Consider the following 23,467-nt stretch of genomic DNA (forward strand, 5'->3'; position numbering starts at 1 on the left):
GAACTCTGAAATGAAACTAAGCACGTTCCACAAGTCTTTCCTAGGAGACAAACCCTATCAACTTTAGTAAGAGTACCGAATTAACAACCAGTTCCTTTGCCTTAGACTGTCAAAGTTTGAGGTGGCAAAAAAGAGAAAGGGAAGAAAGTTTTGTTCACTTTTTGCACCATTGCATGGCGACAGCTGGCCTGCGCACCACTTGGTCCTGTCACCCTCACTCCCCTGGGGACTGTCATTAATCAGTAATCCTGCAACTCTACCAACCTTCTGAAATTACTAGGACTGGAAATGGTACTCCCAGCTGTAGCAAGATGCAGAGGTAGTACCGTGGCGACAACAATCTGGTTGCAACTTCTCTTCAGCCTCTTGGTGAGTAAAGTGATCTATATTTTTTTTTCTTCTGTGTGTCAAATAGAGAAGTAGGATTTGGCCTTCTTTGTAGAAAAAGAGGAAATGTTAGCAAATCAATGACATATAGAATAAGAAGGATTATTTATGTATATATATGTGTGTGTGTGTGTGTGTGTTTAGCCAGTGCTATCTTGTGGAAGTAGGTTGCAACCCTTTGAAATATTTAAAAGAAAAAGCATGCTAGAAAAGGGTCTGTTTTGCCTCACTGATTTACAGCATAAATTGAAATTAGAATCACTAATAGCAAACTTGGTGGTCTCATGTCTATGAGTTTATAAATTGTAAAAATGATATCCTACCCCCAAAACAGTCCAATGAAGCTTGGGCATGCTCATTGCCCTTCAGGAGACATTGCCCATTGATGGGAGCTGAACATAAAAAAAAGGAGAGGAAAAAGAAAAATAGACTTACTCAACCCCAAACCTTGGACAAGTGAGACTGCATCCCCCTAAACTCTCCCATATAGCATATAGAAGAGGTGGTCAAACTCAAAGAATAAATACAGAAAATCTGATTATGTCACAATAACTGTGGGGGGCACACGGGCAGTTTGTATCACTATAGTAAGGGGCTGCCCAGGAAACCTTACTATCCTGTTACTTAGCCTAGATCAAGTGAGTAGGAAGGGAAGTGGTATTGTTTGTTTAGGAACGTTACAGAGAGCAGGAATGGTGCTTGCTTGCTTGAATAGGCTTCTAGAGCATCTCTAGTACACTCATCCAGAGAAGATTTGGCTTTTCAGCTGAGTTTTGTAGCATTGGGATGCCCTTCCACATCTCAATCTCAATGGTGGCTAAAATGACATTTTGACATTATTTATCTGTTGCAAAAATCAAACACACAACCAGGTTATTTTGTATTTACATATTTAGGTCATTTCCACAGTAGCTTTCCACACAAGTATGCCCACAGCACCTCATACAATCATAAAATACATAACAACAGGAATTTTAAAACAATTTAGAACAAGGACTAAAATCAAGGTTAAAATTAATGTTCAAAGGCCTTCCAGAAAAGAAGGGATTTAGCTGATGCTGGAAGGCCTGCAATGAGCTAAACACAACTCCAGGGGAATTTCCTGGAAGGAGATTCTAGAGCCAGCCCTGAGAAGCTTCACAAGGGTCCCCAATAGACATAACTGAGATAGCACAATTCCCACAGCAGTATCCCCTCAGATGAGCTCAGAGCAGAGGATAGTTGTTTATGGGTCCAGGATCAGAGGAGCATGCCGAATATATTAGTTGCTGTGAAACACAGGCAGAATGGTGCTGCTGCAGTTGTCTTGTTTGTGGGCTTCCTAGAGGCACCTGGTTGGCCACTGTGTGAACAGACTGGTGGACTTGATGGGCCTTGGTCTGATCCAGCATGACTTTTCTTTTGTTCTTATGGGTGGAGAATGGAGATAGCTCTTCAGAGAATGGAGATAGCTCTTCAGGTACTGTGGACCTGTGCCATTTTAGGCTTTTCAAGGTCAAATCAGCACTTTGTACTAGCCACAGAAACAAAGTGGAAACCAATGTAAATGATACAATCTTAGTGTCGCGTATTCATTGTAAAGAGCCCCAGCTAAAATTGTGACCCCCCACCCCCAACCAGCTGATGCTCCAGGACTGGCTTCAAAGTGACCCCGACCTAGAGTGTGATCCAGTCTGGATATTACCAAGGCATATGTGACAGTGGCCACGTCTGTTTTCCCCGGGGATAGCTGCAGCTGGCAAAGCAGCCTGAACTGGTAAAAAATAACAACAGACCTAGCCACCTTCATCTTCTGTTTTCCTAGGGGCAGACAGCAATCCATGAGTGCCAAGCTGAAAAACAGGCTGTACATCTATTCCACATCAACTTTTAACCCAGTTCACAACAGCTCCATTTTGTCCGGCTTAAGTTTCAGTTCCTCCCCCACTTCATTCATCCTTTCTCTGCCTCCAGACATAGCCATCCTTATGGTAGAAAGAATTATGATGTCCCAAGTCCCTGTGCTTCCCTGAAGAAGTTTCTGGTCACATGCCCAGGAATGACTCTGCACAAGGGACTGGCAGTGGCGTGAAGAAGAAAGTGCACACACTTGTAACCTCAAGCCACTGCTGAAGATCCCATCTCCCGGTTGATCAGTAATGGCTTAGGAATGGAAGACTTGAGAGACCTGGAAGACTCAAAAAATTGGGGGGAGGTGGGAGGCATTTGTCCTGGCCCCCATCCCGCTAGGATGGCCTCTAGACATTGGTTTAGCACTGCCACCACCTCCCTGCAGCTAGATAGAAGGAAGATAGTGTTGAGCCTTGTCCATATATGGATCATAGTTCATTCCATATTTGCAGGTGCTTTCTCCCAGAATATTGATGTTAGATGACATGGGAGACAAGACAGAACCTTGAGAAACTTAATATGCCAAAGTGGAGGACAGAAATTCCTTAGCTCCACTTCTGCAACATGTCCCTCAGGAATGAGCAGAAGTATATCCACACGGCTTAACCAAGACCCATTCCTATTAGGCAGCCCACCAAGATGCTGTGGTTAGAAGCCAGTGAGAGGCCAAGTAAAACCAACAGGCTTGGACTCCCTACTTGAGTGATCTGACATAGATAATCTATCAGGGTGGTTTCTGCACTACAGCTAGGATGGACGTTGATTGAAAAAAAAATCAGCCTTACCTAGAGATAGTTGGAGTGGAAAACCTACTGCATGGAAATAGTAGCTCTGACGCTGGTTGGCATTGCTTCAAATATAACAATTCAATGTCCTTCCCCAGGCATTCTTGTCAATGCCTTTTTTAAAGACAGTCACTGATAACTCTGATAATGAGATGTTGATAATTTTCACCATCTATGAAGTCTCTGCAGATTTTATTTGCTAGAAGCAGGTGGTGGGTCTTGGAACTTCGAATATTCTGTGCACATCCTCCTGAAGATGGACAAAGAGGGGGCTCCCCTCACCTCTTGAGGGAGGCTATTCTGCAGAGCAGAGCCATGATGGAAAAGGTCCTAAGTGGTGGGATAGCCAACAGATGGCTACCTGAAGGCAATAGTAGGTGCACAGTGATATATGGAAGGAAACGATCCTTTAGATCAGTGGATTCCAGGTCATGAAGCGCTTTAAAGATCATAAACAGCACCTTGGATTGAACTCAGAAACAGACTGGCAGCCAATGTGGCTGTTTCAAAATGGGCAATAAATGTTCCCTGCGGCTAGCCCCTGGCAATAGTTGGGCTGCCACATTTTGTACTAGTTGTAGTTTCTGGGTGGTCTTCAAGGGCAGCCCCACGTAGAGCACATTGCACTAATCCATCTCTGATGTTACAGAAGCATGGATCAGCATGGCCAGATGGGCTTAAGTCTAGGTAATGAGAGAGTTGGCAAACCAGATGCAGTTGATAGAAGCCACTCCTGGCCACTACACCAACCTGCTTTTCAAAGAGCGAGGCAGGGTCCCACTTGGCTAATTTTTTTCATTAACTATGCTTATATCATGGAAATTAGATTAACAAGGCTATGAATTTTTACTGTATGTAGATATACTATTTTATGTGTTGTTTAGGTCAGCTGATCTAGGATCATCATAATAAAATTGATTAATTGAAGGCAGCGTCCATGAGCACCTCCAACCTTTTAACCTGCTATGAAACTGTTGGGCATGTTTCACTACATTGCCCTTTCTATGGTGATCGTAGATGTTTTTATTACTCATATCATTCCAAAAAACAATCATATACTTCCCCTCTTTTGGACCATGAGCCTCAGATTGCAGATACAGTCACCAGATTTTGTGCAGTCACTAGAGCCTACCATAGTTTTGTATCAATTTAATGAATTATATTTGCTATTTTTATATTATCTATGTATCAGTTTTTATGTAAACAAGTGGGGCCCACGAGGGCATCCCATCTCCATCACGGCTCCAGGCCCCACCACCTACCTTTATCCCCCCACCACAGTCCTTCTCTTAGAGGGCTCTGGAGCGGCTGCCGGTGTGCTCCTCCAGCACTCTCGGGGCCCAGAGTGGCTGCTGGTGTCCACCTCCGGTGTGCCTGGGCCCAGAGTGGCTGCTGGCATGCTCCTCACCCCAATGGTAAGTGTGTTGTCTGCACATGTGAGTACAACACTTTTTTAAAAAATCATGGGAATTTAACCCCCCCCCTTTAGTTTTCAGATTTTTCTGGAAGCTTGGGAAGTACTCGACAATTGAAGAAACATCTGTTTGGGGTCAGTGTGCCCTTTATCTGCAGATAAAGTATCTGTAGGTAGGGGGCACAGGTGGGTATTTCTGATACCATGTGTACTTTTGTGCTGGTCTATGACAGTAATAAACAATTCAATTTGATTATATCGTACAGTTTTTAATGCCCTAGACAGTTTGAATTGCTTTGTGTACTTTGTGTAGTGTGTATTTGTGTATTGAATTGCTTTGTGTATTTTTTAATCCACCTTGAGTTTAAGTGAGAATGGCTGAAGATGATAACAACAACAATAGTAGTAGTAGCAGTAGCAGTCGTAGTAGTAAGGTTTTATTTTTTAATTTGTTTATTTACTTTATTTATACCATTCATTTATACCATGCATTTTCCCACAATGGGGACACAAAGCAGCTTGCATCATTACCCTCTCCTCCATTTTATTCTCACAAGAACCCTGTGAGGTAGGATAGCCTAACAGTGTGTGACTGGCTAAAGTTTACCCAGGAAGCTTCTATGATAGAGTGAGGATTTGAACCTGGGTCTCCTAGTCCAATACTTTAAGCATTATAATGAAGGAACCAGAAGAAGCACTGCATATTTTGAAGGAATCTGAGATCCAATGAAGTCAGTCAAAGTTTTGCTTTGGTTAGCCAGTGTGATGTAGTTGGGGGTGGGGGCACTGTGTCTCAGTGGTAGAACACCAGCTTTGCACGTGGAAGGTCCCAAGTTCAGTCCCCAGCATCTCCAAATAAAAGGATCAGTTACACGGTGATGTCAAAAACCTTTACCATCTCCAGTCAGTGTAGACAGTATTGATAGACCAATAGTTTGACTCAATATAGGGTATCTTCATGTAGTTCATGTAGTTCAAGTCCCCACTCAGCCAAGATGCTCTCTGGTTGGCCTTGGGTCAGTCATTCTCTTAGCCTAATCTACCTTGGAGGTGGGGCTGTGAGAATAAGTGCACTAGGGAAAAACCACACAACACCCTGTAATTTTGGATCCACAAAAGGATTTGCTGTAAAGAGGAATACAGAATGAGGAAAGAGGAACACTTTAATCCAGTGCAGGCCCTGATCCTGACTTCCTTTGTGGCCCAAACAAGGTAATGTCTGCCAACATTTCTCATTATAAAAGACTCGAAACGAGGTATTGTGTTAGAAGTATTTTGTTTTTTCCCCAGTTAAAGTGAACACTTTTAAGTTTTTGAACTCTTTTTCAAGGTATTGAATTTATTCTCTGATGCTTGCAAAAAAGTGACTTTCAATGTCCCTCCCGAACTAGAAGCTGGAGTATTAGTTGGCAGAGGTGAGAAAGCCCAAGAATTATTTGCTCTTACACGTGTGTAGATGTTTTTGTGTATTATTTGTGCTGAATACGTTTATTTCTATCAGAAAGCTCTAAAACTGATCAGTCAATTGCATAACATGTGAAAATCCATAGTAACATTTATGTGAAATTACCTAACCAGTTTTGTAAACAGACACAGAAATTTGAGTTAAGGCTCTTTTGCACTCAGATTGCTTAGCCCAAGGCTGCTTGGGCAACTTACGATATCGCAGCGGGTGCTAGGACTCCTCTGCCTGTTCCCGTGACATTCATTGATTAGACATTTTAAGCCACTCTATTCAGCATTTTGTGTTTTCAGATGCTTTTTCTCATTTCAGCTGGTCTTTATTTTTCTTTCAGTCAATGTGAAACACTGTCTTAAGCATGCAAAATTTGTCCGCTCAAACAACCCCAACTTTACAGTTTTAGAAGATGGGTCATTGTATACAACAAACGCTATTTCCTTGTCTTCTCATGAAAACACCATCACCATATTCCTTAAAGGCAATAATGAACATGAACAAAAGAAGATATCTGTTCATTTGCTAACACTTCCCAAAAAGGTAGATACATTAAAATAGTTGTTTTATTTGTTGATTGTATTCCACAGCAGGCAGAATTTTTTAGAAATTCAGTTCTCCACCGTGAATGGGGGGACCTGATGTGAGAATTGGGGTTAGAGCTGGCAACCTGGCACTGGGCTGGTGAGGGGGCAGCCATGGTAGACTGGAGGAAAGGCTTCTTTCTTCTGGGCCACTTTGGATATACAGAGGTTGGTGGATAGAGGTGGGCCAGCCACTCAGCAGTAAATCCAGTAAAGTACTGTTCCAGTAAATCCATCATCCTGACCCTCATGTTTGGATCCTACCCTTTGCCTTGTGGTCCCCCTGTTTTATGGCTGCAGGGTGGCTGGTGGTTGACAGAGCAAGGAAGGACTTTTACCCTTGGTTCAGGTTGGCTGAGGGACTCTGAGGTTTTTCCCTTCTTTACAGCAAAATGTTCGCGCATACAGATAAACATAGAGCATAGTTGTCCTGAAAAACCCATGCAACTGCGATCACGACTAGGTGCTGGGAACTCCCCTTCTTTTTTTGCTGTCAAGTCAGAGCCAACTTACAGGGCTTTCAAGACAAGAGATGTTCCGAGGTGGTTTGCCATTACCTGCCTCTGTGTCGTGACCCTGGTATTACTAAGTGATCTCTGATCCAAATACTGACCAGGGCCAGCCCTGCTTAGCTTCTGAGATCCAACAACGTCCGGCTGAGAACATAATTCTCCTTAAGGTCCTCTGGGAGTAAGGTACAGAACAGTCAACTCAAAAGTTGTTGTCAATCACACCTCTAAGATTCCAATAGTGGGTGGGAACAATGCCGTCCACTGCTTCTCATCTGAAACTGGTTCTGTTCCCCCCCCCCCCAAAGATGGGGATGTGTGTTCACTGTCAGGGTAACCTCTCATTCCACACATATGCAATACCAAGGCTGGAGGAATCTGTAATCAGTAAGGCCGGGGCTTAACTGGATTACTGTTTCCAGGAAGTGCAATTCATTTTGGAAGATGGAACAAAAGTTAATGGACATGACAGGCTTCTGTAGTCTCAATGAAGCTACAAAACAAGGACAGAGATTAACTATGATTGTGGTTTTAAGAATGGTTTTCAGTAGAGGTCTGTGGAAAAATAATAGTACATAGAGGAATGGCCAATAAAAATGTTATTAACAGTTAAGCATGCATGATTGTTGTTTTTAGTTTAGTTTTGTTATCTCTTCCTGTCTTCCAGACCTCAAAAGCTAAGGCAGGACATGTAAGAAGGATGTCTCTTAGGCGAAGCAAGCGCAGATGGGCTCCAGTCCCAACTGTTATAATGGAAAACTCACTGGGACCTTTTCCAATGCAAATTCAACAGGTACTCATTCACTTTACAGTTGAAATAATTTTCATATATAACTTTACATATGATACTGGGTTTGGATGCAGAAATGCAGGAGTGGAGCTGTGCTTACATAATTTTCCTTCCTTCCTTCCTGCTTCAGCTTAAAAACTGCCGCTAAAAGTCAGGGATCCCATTGAATGGGATTGGGGGAGGAGCTGCAGCTGGCAGGGGGAGTGTGTGGGAACTGATCTTTCCTTGTATGAGTGAAAATCCCTTTTGTATGCAGAAGGAACTTATTAAACCTCATCTATTGCATGTTACTGTGCATAGATCTGTATTAAGAAAAATGAGAGAGTGAGAAAAAACCTACACAAGAAGTTATCCATGAGTTGAAAAGTTAAATAGCAGTGAGATCAATGGGACTTTTGACAAACAAAACATTTTTAGGACTGAAATATCTGAGTTCTGTGAAGGCTGTGACATTTTGTATTGGTGGATCTGGCTGTGGTACACTGGTGTTGCAAGTATAAACATTGTTTTAGTTGTTGTTTAGATTGGAGATATCAGCCAGGCCTCAGTATTATTTCTGTGGACACATTTGCAGCACAGCCCCCCTATAACACATCAACATAATTTCATGAGTCATAAAAGAAACATTTCTGTTGTATTTCTGAAATGTCATAAACAGATCATATCAAAGTAATGAGCTTGAAGTCTGGGTCAGGCCCCACTGGGTTCCTGAGTTCCTATCCCCCATATAGACCTATTTAAATATTACCGCCACAGAAGAACACTCCCATGTTGTGGAAGGACTACACAATGCTGCAATCAGTGCAATGGTTGTGAGTTATTTACACTGCAGGCAAGCCAAATGGCATAGACTTTCTACTGTAATGCCAGTGGCCATCAGGAATGAGTAGCACTGAAATGGAGATGCACTAGAGATGCCAGCCTCCAGGTGGGACCTGGGGATTCTCCGGAACTACAGCTCATCTCCAAACTATAGAAATCAGTTTCCCTGGGGAAAATGGATGGTTTGGAGGGTGGACTCTAGGGCATTGTACCCCACGGAGGCCCCTGTCCTTGCGAGGCTCCACTCCTAAATCTCCAGGAGTTTCCCAACCTGGATCTTGGAACCCCACCCCCCCATCCCCTCCTGGAGGTGGGGGCTGGGGGCTGGCAACCCTAAGGATGCTCCCAGTGACTGCATACACCAATATGTGCTTAACATTTATAAGCTTTACAAGCTTTACACCATTTTGAATAAGTAGACAGGAAGAGTGTTAAGTTTTATATGTTAATTTTCTTCTTCTCTTCACAGTTATATTCTGACACAGCCTTTAAGTATAACATTAGGTATTCTATAAGTGGTCCTGGTGTTGACCAGACACCCCTGAATTACTTTTACATTGAGAGGGATACTGGAAATCTTTTCGTTACTTGCCCAATAGATCGGGAAATGTACCCAGAATTTAAGGTATGGACATCAAACTTCTTGTAGTAACTAATAATGCAAACTAAATGGATTTGTGGTGGGGTTTTTTTTACTCCTCTGTTCCAAAAAGAGATAAATGGCCTTCAAGTTTGCCTATTGCCTATATTACTTTGTCTTCAGCATGAGGATCAGATGAATAAAGACGTTCAGCACTCTTGTATTTGTGTTATTAAAAATAGCTAGTGCATCCTCTGAGGCAAGGAATTAAAGGTGAATGAATAGCTGTAACAAATGAATAGTTTGGGCGATACTTATCTGATAGATAAAACTGCTGTAAAACAAGAGTGCTAGACTGGTTCTGCCTTTATGCTGACTGAAATGCAGAAGCAGCATAAAGAGCTTAGAAAAGACAGCTGGAAATTCAGCCCATTCTGCAGTTCCTTCTCTTGTCATGTGTGTATATGGCTAGAGGACATGTGTGATGCACTTGTTCCTTTTGACATTATCCTCTCTTGGTTTCTATGTCTTGTTCTCTCAGTTCAGTAAAAGAAATTAATTTACGCACACCACTTGGTTGCTGTGAGTTCTTTGGATAATAACTTCTGCATTAATACATAACATCTGGCAACTATATTCCTCTGACCCACTGCTATTTTGTGTATTGGGTTTTATGAGAGACAAGCATGAGGCCTCTAGTGCAGGACAAGGAGGTAGGAGAGTAAAACTGGAAAGTGCAGCTGTTACTAGTGGGAAAAGTGTAACTAATTCAGATGGAATAAAAGCAGCCATTTTTGCTTTGGGGAAATCTAGCAAGATAAATACTTGTGGCCATATGAATAACATGCTAGTGAAACTTTCCGTAAAACCTGACTGCCAACCAAAGTATTGCAAGTGTTTCCTTCTGAGCCTGCTAAGTTGCTTCTTTCCTCAGGAGCCACAGCCTTGGAGCCTACCTGCTACCCCATCCCCTGCAGGCCCACCCTGGTTCTGCTGCCTAGGGTTGTCAGGCATGGCCTGACAACTTGCAGAGTCCAGACGGTGTGGGGACATGGGGGGCACTGTTGGGGAATGGTGTGATGCAATTTCTTGGAAAAACCAGGCAGTGACATCTCTCTAAGAACCTTAGAGCAGACTGAAGCCACTTCTGTTTTTCCCTGGAAGTGACATCACACCGTAGCCAGTGATTTTTTTAAAAAAAAGGGATTTTCCTCCTGCTGGCTGCCAGAGTGCGGTGGGAAACAGGAGCTGGTGGCATAGCCTGGCAACCTGGCTGTGGCTGGACAGGGTGGCTCCAGGTCAACCTCAGTCCTGACCAAGGGAGGACAGGCCGGTGTCATCCCTGTGAAGTGCTGCCTAGCCAGCAGTGCAAGAGTGATGTCCTAGCTGTCTGCCAGTGTCATGGAGGAGAAAGAGGGAGTCGGCATTGCTGCCACTGAACCCCGCCTTCCAGCTCATTTGGGCTGTTTTTAGGGTTGCCAACCTCCAGGTGATTTCAAGCCATAAGAAGGGTACAGGGAAGGTCCTGTAAGTGCATAAGAAAAATGCAGTAAGAAAAGGAAGCTAAAAGAACACAGATATATTTATAGGTTCATGAGGAGGAACTGATGAAGAACTGAAATGGCCTTCTTCTTCCTCTCCGACCTCAGGGTACACCTACTTGTGATCCCTGTGAACAAACAGAACAAAAAAAGAAGAGATTTTATATAAATACCAGAAACATTGATTTGTATATACACTTATGTGTGTACTAGTTGTTGTGACCATTTTTGTATTGAGCACTTGTGTATATATTCCAACCTTTCTTGTTAACAAAGTCTATCATCAATTGTAAACCTTGGTTTGGTCAGCCTTTCTGTGCAAGTTTTGTTAGATTAAACCTCCAGGTAATAGAACTCCTGCTATTACAACTGATCTCCAGCCGATAGAGATCAGATCACCTGGAGAAAATGGCCACTTTGGCCATTGGACTCTATGGCATTGAAGTCCCTCCCCTCCCCAAACCCCGCCCTCTTCAGGCTCCGCCCCAAAAATCTCCCGCTGATGACAATTCCAAATGTGGCTATTCAGTAACTGCTACCTTAATCTGAGGATTTGTTTGCTGCTGTTAACAGTTGACCTTACTGTAAGTTAGATTTATGGAATGCCCTCCTCCAAATGAAAGCTGAACCTTTATATTGCAAATATCTCATCAGTATACACAAAAGGTTTATTGTATCATAATAGATTGCCCTGTGGCATTACTTCTGCTTCTGACCTATTTTAAAAAGGCCTGTTCAGAAAAAATATGGACTGAGGGCATAGCAGGACAAGTGTGAATTGTTTAAACCTTCTGCTTTGATATTATTGATGCTACTGATCTAAGGAAATCAACTGACAAATATAATGTACTCCTTCAAGCTCCTGTACCAGAAATGTTTTACAATCGTGTTCCTTATTAAGATTGCTTAACTTTTCTGGTAAATTCCTATCAAGTCTTTCTGCTATCCTGGCACCTGTGTATGAAGTACTCCAGGAAAAGTCAAAATGAAAAAGGATCCAAGAGTGTGCTAAAGAATTTCAGGAAGCAGAGAAACTTTTGGTATCAACCTCAGTTTACATACATTCTAATGTCTCTCTTCCCTTGCAAGGGGGCAATTATGCTCCTCCATATGGAATGGGTGCAGCTCACATTTTTCTAACATGAACTAGATCTAGCATGCCTGCATCCCTCGTCATGGCTACGGTCATGCTGGACATGTATTCATATAGATATAGACTCTTTGAAGTTTACATGTTTTTTTCAGTGATTGATGCCCATTCAAAATGCCTGAAACTTTCAAAATGACTTTTACTACTGTAGAAAAAAAATGTTTGTTAGCTGTGCCTCTTGTTTGTTCAGTTTGGATTGCCATTACAGTGACACTGGCCCTCAGTTGTGTTCTGATGAATTCCAGAGATTCCTGAAATCATGCTTTCCCACATTTTCTGTCCAGCCTCTCTCTTCCAAATCCTGCTTCCTGCAAATGACTTCTGCCCCTTGCCCCAGTGCTTCCTTGCTGCTTATCCTTAGCTCCTTTCTCCCTTCCTTTCAGTCCGACTCAGCTGCAGGCATTTTAAAGACTTTATTTCCATATATATTCAGTGGGGGACTCACCAAACGATGTGCCCCTTTCTGTGCTGAGTATTCAGGTGGGTTGCTGAATATCTGAGGATTTCCCTCCTGCTATGAAATAGCAAGGGGAAAGGAATGCAGGTGGGGAAGACAAAATGTAATTATTAATTGTTCCAACAGAACAACGGTTCAAGGGAGAAAAGGACAGAGAAGTGATAGTGTGGAAGCATTTTAATATTAAGTACAAGAGTATCCAGCTTGCTGGGGGTAAAGGGAAGATGACTGGGGAAGGCACTGGCAAACCACCCCGTAAACAAAAAGTCTGCCTAGAAAACATCGGGATGTGACCCCATGGGTCAGGAATGACCTGGTGCTTGCACAGGGGACCTTTACCTTACCTTTATGAAATAGCTTATTGTGTCTTGCTATAGCAGATCCCTGCAGGTAAACAGGGGCCAAAATGAGTATATCCTGGCTTCATGTACTCTAGAGAGCAACTAGCAATTAAAAATATATTTTTTCTATCTCCCTACAGATTATCTGCTATGCAGTGACGCCAGAGGGATATACACCAGAGACACCTCTTGTGCATGTGATCAAAATCGAGGATGATAATGATAATGCCCCAGAGTTTGAGCATGACAGATATGTTTTTGGTGTTCTTGAAAACAGCAGAGTTGGTAAAGTGTTAAAAATAAATTTATTTATTTAGTATTTATGATTAATGAATTTTCAAAAGCCTTCTAATTAGGACATACTTAAAATTTGGGAGGTTGTGTGAATAATATATATATATTTATTATTTGAAATATTTTTCTCCCACCTTTCAAGAATCCACAAACCCATTAACAAAATTCAATTACAAAATAAACTAATTAGACCAGAAAACCCCCATAACTCATCAGTAAAAATTAATCCCACTGCCACCAGCAATCAGTAATAAATGTAGCACCAGAAAGGATCTCCGAAAGAGTACTATTTTCTACCAAACTGAGTCCTAATAGCTAGTCTGATAAGACTGATTACCAGAGGCAGTAGACCTCTGAATATTACTGCTACGGAGCAACATCAGGGGAAGGCATTGGCCTCTGCCCCCTTTTTGTGGGTACCCCAGGGAAACTGGATGGTCACTGTGTGCAACAGGATGCAGGACTACATGGACCACTGGTCTGATCCAGCAGGGCTCTTCTTATGTTCTGGTTTCTTAACACTAACAGGGGAGGAGTGAGATGCTCTGACATAAGAGGAGAGTTCTACAGTGTTGAGGCCATTTTGGAAAAGGGATGCAGCGGGGGCAAAGCAGGGGCTGCAACATAATGGGAGAATTAGCAGAAATCACCCCCTTCTTGCAAACTCTTACTCCGATTACCAAAGAGCTCATGCAAGAGAAGAAGCATGTTGTTTATTCCAATTTCCCCTTCAAACTGCAGCCACCTGTGCAGCATCCCACTCTGTTCCTATTGGTCCCTGAATCCTCAGGAGTAGTTTTGGGGGCTACAAGGAAAAGGGAGCAAGGGAAGAGATCGATTTCATGAACTCCTCTTCACAGCTTGTGAGCCAATTTCATATATTCAAAAATGTTATAGTTCTCCTTAATGGCTGTGATTACAGTTTAACAGCCCACCTCCCAGTTTCTCATGCGTATGCCTGGATTTACATGGATTAATTAGAAGTAGCTTGAAAACTATCTTCTGAAAGAAAGCTGAAAATTTAAACACAATGCTTTATACATGCAGGTACTCTTGTTGGACAGGTGACTGCAACAGACAGAGATGAGCCAAACACTTTACACAGCACAATTAGATACAGAATTGTGTCACAGAGTGGTCAAATGTATCACATCTCAGAGGCATTTGGGATACATCCAGATTCAGGTTCTATTACTGTATTATCTCCAAACCTGGACAGAGAGGTAATTGTTAACAGTTTGTTAATGAATTTAACATTTATTTGCATAGTGTATTTGCTGTTGATATGACAAGAGGAACTTGCTAGATATGAATAAAATGAGGGTAATACATTTTGTGGCTTAAATAGAATATCAGTGAAGTTAGAAAATTTATATGCCACCTCTCCAGAGACCTGCTCAAAGAAGCTTACAAAGTAAAAACAGTATGGCCATTCATGCATGGGAGGTTTTGCCTTGGATTTGCTGCTCTCTTGATGCACATTTTCCCCATCAAAATTCTCAAAACTCAAAAATAAGCCCCCATGCAGTCTTGAGAAATCAGATGGGGAAAATGTGCATCTAGAGAGTGGAAATCCAAAGCAAAACCTTCCATGCATAAATGTTGTATAATAAAACCATAAGAACAACCAACGTAAGAATTAAATATAAAAAGCTGTGAACACAAAAGCCAAGGGCGTAAAAACAACATAAAACAACATCCAGCAGGCTAAGATGACATTCATAAAACAATCCTTGGGTTAGAAGCCAACCTCGAAAACAGCTAATGGAACCCATCTGTTAAAAGCCTGGGTAGAAAGAAATATTTTGGCCTGGGGCCTAAAGGACAGCATCAAGGGGGAGGGCATTCCAATGTGGAAGTGCCATCACTGTAAAAACCCTTTCTCTAGTCACCACTTGCCTCACCTTTGCAGGCAGATGCACAGAGAGGGCTGGGGAGACAGGATTTTATGAAAGAGACTGTCCTTCAAGTATCGTAGCCCTACACCATTTAGGACATTACAGGTAAGAACCAGCACTTTAAATTGTGCCTAGAAAGAAACCCACAGTCAGTTCAGGTCTTTCAGCATAGGGATGACATAGTCCCTCTATCCAGCCCCAACAAAGCCTGGCTGCCACCTTTTGTAACCAGCTGAATTGTGTGCACAGTTTTCAAGGGCACCCCACATAAAATGCATTTCAGTAATCTATCCTGGGGATGTGATCCGAGCATGGATCACCATGACCAGTTCACACTTTTTGAGGAATGGCTTTAGCTGGTATATCAGCTTTGGCTGATAAAAGGAAATATGTGCCTTAGAGGAAACCTGGGCCTCCAACCAGTATCTGTGCAATACATTTGTAACCTTCTAGTCACTAAGGGATTACACAGATAATTAAATTCCTGGCAAGGAGTTACTGATTATGGCCTCAGTCATATTCAAAATAAAAGTTTCTTAGTTTCTTGACTTATACAGCAAAGCTATGCATCAAACATGGAAGAACACCACTCTTGTGGGAAACTTAAAATACTGACAAAATGAGACATACTAGTGTTTATGATCAGGTTGTCCAAGTTGATTTTTTAAAATGGTATTTTGCCTTTTCAGACAACATTATATTAATATATCATTATGGGTGGTCATATGGTCTTTGGGTTTTCTTTAAAAACCATGGCATTTTCTTATGAGACAAGGGCATTTTAATCTGTATATCCCTGTTAATGTCTTTCTTCAGACTGTATCAGAGTATACACTACAAGTAGAAGCAAGAGATATGGGAGGTCATGAATTTGCTTTGTGCACTACAGTAGAAGTGATCATTGAGATTAAAGATATAAATGACAATGTTCCACGATTAGAACACATTATGGTAAGTTTGCCTTTACTAAAATGATTCAGTTCTCCTTTGGAGTTGGAATTTACTATCATGATAATATCATTCCAGTGAATTTAAACTATGTAAAAAAGAAAAGTGTTTTTTTCCCCAGAACTGAACTGACAGCATTACATTTCCTTTTCCTATCATAATGGAACAGCTGTTAATATAGCTGATCGTAGTGATTGCCCAGTACTCAGTTATTACCTTATTTCTCTTCGACACCTTGTTTCATTGCCTGTCATTATCCACATGCAAAATCCATCCATCATCTCATAACTACACACTTGATCTTAGCCAAAAGGCCGAGAAGCGATCATCATCTCATAACTGCTAAGTTGAATTCAATTATTCTCTTCTGACAAAAAAAAATCTTCCTCTGATATGGGAAAAGTCAGTGGAAGGGAGCGATTGGATCCAATCCAATGAAACCTGCCTTTAAAAATTGGCTTCTTTGATCTAAAATGGCTAAACTGTTGATAAACTAATAGTTGGGGCTTAATTCATTTCAGTATGAAGTAGATGTATTTGAAAACACAGAAAATGTGGAAATACTGCTCATTCCTGTCAAAGATGATGATGAAGTAGGAACGCCTTCGTGGGTGGCTACAGCCATTATTACAAGAGGAAACGAAGATCACAGTTTTTCTGTTACCGTGGATCGAGAGACGAACATTGGGTGTTTAACTGCTGTAAAGGTAACAATAGATCAGAATGGCGTATGATCAGATATTATATTCATAATGGAAGAAATAAAAAAAAATTCCATCAGTGGAAGAGGATCAGTTTTTACTGACTTCTTCCACTGCCATTTCTCACTTTGTGCTCCACTCTATTCCGAAGGGTCCCCTGTCCCACAGGAGCATGATTTCAGGGAACTCCATAAGCTGCAGTGGGAGAGGGAACGTGCTTCCACCTTATGCTTGCAGAAATAACTTCGATGGCAGGAAACCTTTAGATTCAACCCAATCTAATAATTTCCCTCTTTTAAAAAATGAGTTCTGAAATCTCCTGCTGTAATGCCCCTGAGGCCAAAGCTGCTTTTCCATGTGGGAATTTCATCCTCCTCTAGCTTCTCCAATAAAAGGCAGACACAGGGAGACCACTAAAGTTGTGTTTTATTGCACAGTTTTCTCATGAGTCCTCAGTTCAAATGTCTAGTTATTTCTCACTGCCTCAAGCTGCTTCTACCGAGAGCACAGGCCCTGCTCCCAGGGGTCAATAATTTGTGCCTATAGCCACTATGCATTAGGATTGCCAACTCTGAGTTGGGAAATTCCTGGAGATTTGGGGAGAGGAGCCTGGATGGAGTTTGGGAAGGGGAGGTAGCTCAGCAGGGATGTGATGCATAGAGACTGCCTTCTGAAGCGGCCATTTTCTCCAGGGGAACTGATCTTTGTGGTTTGAAGATCAGCTGTTGTTCCAGGAGATCTCCAGCCCTCACCTGACCACAGAGTCAGGCTTTGGGAGAGGTTGTTCCTAAGAGAATAACCTGTTGCTCTCATAGCCAGGAATACTGCCTCCCAGGTCTTTGAGGGTGCAGGGGTCAGAGACAGCCTGCTCTCTTCTGTCCTCCAAGTCCTCAGGCCATGCCAGCTGTCTGGCTTCCTGCCTTTGTCTCTATGCCCTCACTTAATCCTGCTCTGGCCTTTCCCCCCCTTTCCCTCCTGCCATTCCTATTCCCTGGCTCTCTTGGCCTTAGGCTTGTCATCTCCTAGCTCTTGGAGTATTTGCAGGAGATGTTTTTAAAAAATGGCTGTTGGGTGCAGGCATGACACCACATTTAGATTGGGTTGCCAACCTCCAGGTACTGAAGGAGAAAAAAGACACCTCTGTACTATTATCAGGAGGATGAGAAAACCAGTACAGGACTTCAAAGGACTTATTTGATACTTACCAGATGGAATTCAAATGAGCTGTGGAAATTTTGTACATCCACTGTTGTACTGAATGTATGTGTTGTTGGTGGTTTCATTACCACATACTGTAGCTATAATATATTGGCATTGTTAGGAGCATTGCTCCTGTACTGGTTTTCTCAACCTCCAGGTACTAGCTGGAGATCTCCTGATATTACAACTGATCTCCAGCTGATAGAGTTCTGTTCACCTGGAGAAAATGGCCGCTTTTGCTATTGGACTCTGTTGCTTTGAAGTTCCTCCCCTCCCCAAATCCCTCCCTCCTCAGGCTCCACCCCAAAAACCTCCCGCCGGTGGCAAAGAGGGACCAGGCAACCCTACATTTAGGGAAAACCTGGAAGAGATGTCAGTTCTCTCTAGAACCACAAAGTTTCTGGTGATTCCTAGAGAGGCGTGACTTCTCTTTCCCACAGAAGTAATGTTACACCGGTGTCAGTGGTGGCCCCTCATGTCCCCACTCCCCCATGTCTCCTGCCGGTTGTCAGGCCATGTCTGGCATCCCTATTTGACCTACACTTGAGTAGGCCTTACTCCCAAGGAGGTTTCTACTCCCAACAGGCTTTATCCCTGAGGAGGCTAATACTAGCAGTCTTTGGCCCTTCCTACCCTTTTGGTGTCTTCAGGGCCCAGTCCTGCCTTCCTCCTGTTATCTACAGTGCAACCTCTTTTGGGGCTGTTTCCAAGTTCCCTTATTGCACACCGTAACCCAAAAAACCATCGAGTTTTAAATCCTGAGTACCTCTTTTTAACATGTTGCATTCATATTTGATTTTCAAGAGCTGACATCTTGGAAATGCATTTCTTATAGAAAGTTCTCTCATGATGTTATTTGAAGGAAGTAAATCTTTTAGACAAAGACAGTGGACTTTCAAAATACCTATCTGTAATTATTATTTATAATAAGATCTGAAGATTAAGTAACATAGTTATACTAAGCCTTGCACTGATTTTAATAGAAATACATTTATTTCCAGGGTCTGGACTATGAAAAAACCAAGGAGAGAAGGTTAGAAATTGTTGTAAATAATGAAGCACCTTATGTACTAGCGCCACACTCAAGAGCCCTTTCAACAAGTACTACCACAGTTATAGTCAGAATTCTGGATGAGAATGAAGGGCCAGAATTTGATCCTTGTGAATATTTTCTAACTATTAAGGAATCTTTGCCAAGCGGAACAGTGGTTGGTGATTATCAGGCGAGGGACCCAGAAACTGGAAATAGTGAAGGCATAAGGTATGCATTTCTTTTACTACCTTATTTAGTTTATAGTACCTGAATATAATCAGGAAAGAATAAGTGTTTTATGTTTTTGCAATTCATTCATGGTATAGAGTCCTTTAAAATGATTTGGCTAAAGGTAATGATGATGATGATGATGATGATGATGATGATGATTTGGTTTCAACAGTTACAGCATAATAAATGGCATGTGCAATTGGATCATCATTGACAACAGAGGACAGCTGAGAACCACTAGAATGTTAGACAGAGATATACCAAATGTGGAATATAGTCCATGCGTCATAACAGTCTGTGCTACAGACCGTAGTGAGTACCATGTGTTATGAAAAGTATCTTTGCTCTATTGTTAACTTTGGGGCTTCAGTAATTGTCAAGAATATTTCTTTTCTTCTCACACGAGTACAGCAGTAATAGGATTTTTGCTATTCGTAAGTAGTGCGCAGACTGACAGCCCATTCCTGAAAAGTTGGTGTGTGGAGTCAGCGGGGAAGAGGTGCAGCGGCGCCTCTTCCTCAAAAGCAGGTGCAACACCACTGTTCCAGGCGCTGGAGTATCCAGCTGAGCCGGGATAGGAAGCCCGCCCCCGGAATGCCCCCCTGCGCTGGCACGTCCTCTCTACGCCATGGCTGGCGCCACTGAGAGGCCACACTGGTGGAGGGGGGAGGCGCGGTCCCGCGGTGCTCTGTCGCCGGCGGGCCTGGCCTTGCCGCCAGTGTAAGTGCGTGTAATCACACTAGATTATTATGCAATAGGGGTTAAGTAGCTGTGAAATCATGCTAATAGTATCCAAAATCTTTTGAAGCTGTAGCTTGAAAGAAGACACAAAATCCTATTGGCAATCTAACAGCCCCTTTCCTATCTAGTGTACTGGTGCAATGTCTCTCTCTTCAGACTGATTTTTCCTCATAACTGGAAATGTTCACAATGTTGAAAAGCAGAGACTTCCCTTTCTTCCACCATTCCACATTTTCTTATGCCTTCTATATAACCCATGCCTAGATTTTGTGATAAGCAGGTATAATCCAGCAGCTCTACTTCATACCTGGAATGTAACACTTGCAGAATTGTCCTGTTATGCCCAAGACAGAATCCCATTGCACTTCTATCTTCTTTGTCTTTATAGGAGATAAACATCTGCACAGGCAGGGCACTGGATTGTGTATTATGCTTACTGTAAATAGGGCTAACCATAACATTTGGACAATATGATTCTTAAGAACTGGCTCTCACTTTAGTAATGTAAATGGAAGTTTTGTTTTATTGGTCTGAGGCATTATCCAGTTACTGGAACTCCAGTTCAATTTGTCCCAAACAGGTTTTCAGTATTCCTCATAGCTCCCATGACACAGAAAAGCACATAGGATGTTAGTCTTGATCCTATTAGAGCAGTGCCCATCAAAGATAGGAAGGAATCTGTTGTCTGTGAAGTTTATAGAATTGGGCCACTAATTTAGTAAGACTACTTAGAATAAATCTGAACTAAATGGAAAAGGGGACAGAGACAAATTTATAACATTTTGGAATGTTCTCCTGCTGTTGCAACATATTTAAATTGCATGCTTTATTTTTTTGAAATGTTACTGATAATTCAAAAACTGATTTAACAGAACACTGCTTCTTTCTTCCCCCATCTTCTTCTCGCTTACTAGACAGTTCACATGTAAAGCCAAACTATACTTCTTCCTCATTCTTTTCTCATCTGCCTTGCACTCAGATTATTATGCTTTGACAGCAAACCATCATTTTCCAAGTATATCTGGTAAAACTATAGTTTGTAGATGCTCTCCAAACAAGAACTGGAAATCACTGTTTGATCATTCTGGTTCTGAGGACAAGTGCAATCCAGCTTGCCACCATGGATGTAATGACAAACTATGCTTTGTTGCAAAAGTGGAAGTTTGCTCAAGTATCAGCGCACAAATGGAGACAAGGGGACGAAGAATGAGATTGCATAAGTCTGAGGCTGAGTAATGCTAATGGTTTGTCCTTATGTCAGAACCAAACTGTAGTGCAGAGCTGATTTTTTTTAAACCTAGTTTTTTAGGGGATTTGTCTCAGGAAAGCATAATATTCCTGAGGGACTTGCCTCAGGAAAACATCAAATTGGGTTGAAGAGAATATTTTTTAAAAAACAAATTAATGTAAAAAAGTTATTTTCTTCAACCCAATTTGATGCTTTTCCTTGAAAGCAAGTCCCTTGAAAAATTTTCACTTTACCAGACCCCACCACAGGACCGGTCACTTTTCTGCCTTCCCCACTGCACCAAGGAATATAGTTATGAAACAGAATTTGATGGATTGAATATAAAACTCACCCGAGCCTGGGCCAATAATAAGGGATGAGATAAACTGACAGAGAGAATATTTTTTCCTCCAAAAAAGAAAAAAGAAAAAAAAGAGAGAACAAGAATTACATTTATTTAATGTAACACAAAAATGGGGTAAATATAGAATAGCATTAGGGGACCAACAGTGCCCTCATACAAATACTTCCCAGGGATTAAGCCCCACTAAAAAACTTCAGTAGGACTCTGAGCAGACGTGCTCTGGATGGAACTGTAAATGAATAATCTGATCTCTGCACCATCATTAATCCACTTTCCTGTTATGCCAGCCATTTCCCCAAACACTCATGTCTGTATTTCCGTCTCCAATATACAAACCTTCAATTCTGACAACCAACTGTCTCCCTGCTTCCCAGCCTCCAGATCCTATTGTCCTTAGAGGTTTGCTCTCATTGGCTCCTCTACTGCTGCATAACTTTTTTCTTCTTTCTTGGTCACACATGCAGCTAACATTTTATGCAGACACCTAAACCATGTTTCAGTATCTCTTCTTGAACCTATTGATGTTGCCTAGTTTGTTATTATGTGGCCATAGAAGAAGCCTAAAACCCGTGGAAGAAACAAGGGAGAAATCTTCCCTATTTTATATAATTTTTGCACCAAATTCTTTGCATTGAGGCATGAGGGAGATAAACCTAGCCTGTTTTTTTAAATGACTATATAAAACATTAAACTATGAAAGACTATTTTAATTTCCTAGGTGGTAAAACAGGAACTGGTAAAATTGTTATAACAGTGATGGATGAGAATGACAATTACCCAGTGATTCCCGAAAGTAATTATATAATGTGCAAGGACAAAGAACCAGTGTATATTACAGCCTTTGATGCTGATCAGCCGCCCTACACAACACCTTTCCATTTTGAAATACAGAAGCCAGTGGGCTCAACGTGGAGGTTAATACCATATGATGGTATGTATATGTTCAGTTGTTAGTTTAGCTAAAATGGCAATTGTGTAAATTTTTAACTACTACATTTGGATCATTTCTCATGCAGAGGAATCAGCGTTGCTTTCACTTGATGAAGATATACCCTATGGCTATTATCCACTTCTTCTTAGGATATATGATAATGGAGGTTACAGTGGAATAAAGGAAATAAGAGTTCATTATTGTAACTGTGTACTTCCAAGTGATTGTCCTGACGACAGCTCAGACATCGCTGTAGATCGTATTACTCCAGAAGGGGTGACCTATCAACCTCCAAGTGAAGGGGGAGTTGGTGCCTTGGGCATCGTTTCAGCAATGATGGGAACAATGTTAACAATGGGTGAGTATATTTATGTCTTGAAGATGAAATGCAAAATCAGTCATTAAATCCATGAACATGTGGGAAATAATGCTGCTGCTTAGGAATTCTTAAGGTTAACCAATATAAGTGTAGTATGGTGCAATAATACATTTTTGATACTTCAAAGATGCTTCACTGGAGGATTTGACTCTGAACAATCAAAATTATTTGTCTGGGCCATTTAAGTAATTAACAGTGCAATACTAAACAGAGGCACACCCTCTAAATCCATTGGAGTAAATGGGCTTAGAAGGGTGTAACTGCTTAGAATAGCACTGTAAAACTGTCATTGTATAACTTATGATGTGCCTACAACTTCTTAAGGGGAGGGGGACTCCAGCCCAAATCATCTTTTTAGTGTGTAAGTAGAAGATGGTCCATTAATTAGTATTAAAATTACAGGCAGCAACAACTTTCAGAAATTCATTGCATTGGTGTGTCTAATAGCCATATATGGCTCACTTCTGCCAGCACTCACCAGGTAGTCAAGTATGTGGGCTGAATCCAGCCTTCTGTTCTTCTCCACCTGTGATGACCTACACTTCTGAACTAATTTGGCTGATGGAGCCCAATTGTGTTCTCATATTTCTGAATCAGAACCTCTCTTTCTAACCTCAAAGTTACTATAATTGGAAAAACTGGAATGAAAATATGCAGGATTGAGGTGAATCCAGACCAACCAGTTTTCATGGGATGGAATAGGCACTGTCCATCCCACATCCTACCATTTGCCATTGTTTGCATTCCACTTCATACTGGTTCTTATTGTTGGGTTATTACATTTTTATCCTTACCAAGTTGCTCACTTAACAT

The 23,467-nt window shown here is 41.7% G+C and overlaps 1 protein-coding gene across 1 annotated transcript in view; it reads left to right on the forward strand.

Annotated features, from left to right (window-relative positions):
• Positions 1–288: 288 nt before the first annotated feature.
• The window catches only part of LOC130482113 (desmocollin-2-like), a 29,360-nt gene continuing 6,181 nt past the window's right edge, over positions 289–23,467 (forward strand). The window contains exons 1-13 of the mRNA XM_056854927.1: positions 289–369; positions 5,807–5,891; positions 6,273–6,475; positions 7,693–7,818; positions 9,107–9,262; positions 12,847–12,991; positions 14,048–14,223; positions 15,715–15,849; positions 16,368–16,553; positions 18,749–19,008; positions 19,184–19,323; positions 22,063–22,275; positions 22,361–22,633. Coding sequence (XP_056710905.1) covers positions 289–369; positions 5,807–5,891; positions 6,273–6,475; positions 7,693–7,818; positions 9,107–9,262; positions 12,847–12,991; positions 14,048–14,223; positions 15,715–15,849; positions 16,368–16,553; positions 18,749–19,008; positions 19,184–19,323; positions 22,063–22,275; positions 22,361–22,633 — 2,179 coding nt within the window. The remainder of the gene's footprint in view (positions 370–5,806; positions 5,892–6,272; positions 6,476–7,692; positions 7,819–9,106; positions 9,263–12,846; positions 12,992–14,047; positions 14,224–15,714; positions 15,850–16,367; positions 16,554–18,748; positions 19,009–19,183; positions 19,324–22,062; positions 22,276–22,360; positions 22,634–23,467) is intronic.

The sequence above is a fragment of the Euleptes europaea genome, chromosome 8 (assembly GCF_029931775.1).
Source record: "Euleptes europaea isolate rEulEur1 chromosome 8, rEulEur1.hap1, whole genome shotgun sequence".
In the NCBI taxonomy this organism is placed as follows: Eukaryota; Metazoa; Chordata; class Lepidosauria; order Squamata; family Sphaerodactylidae; genus Euleptes; species Euleptes europaea.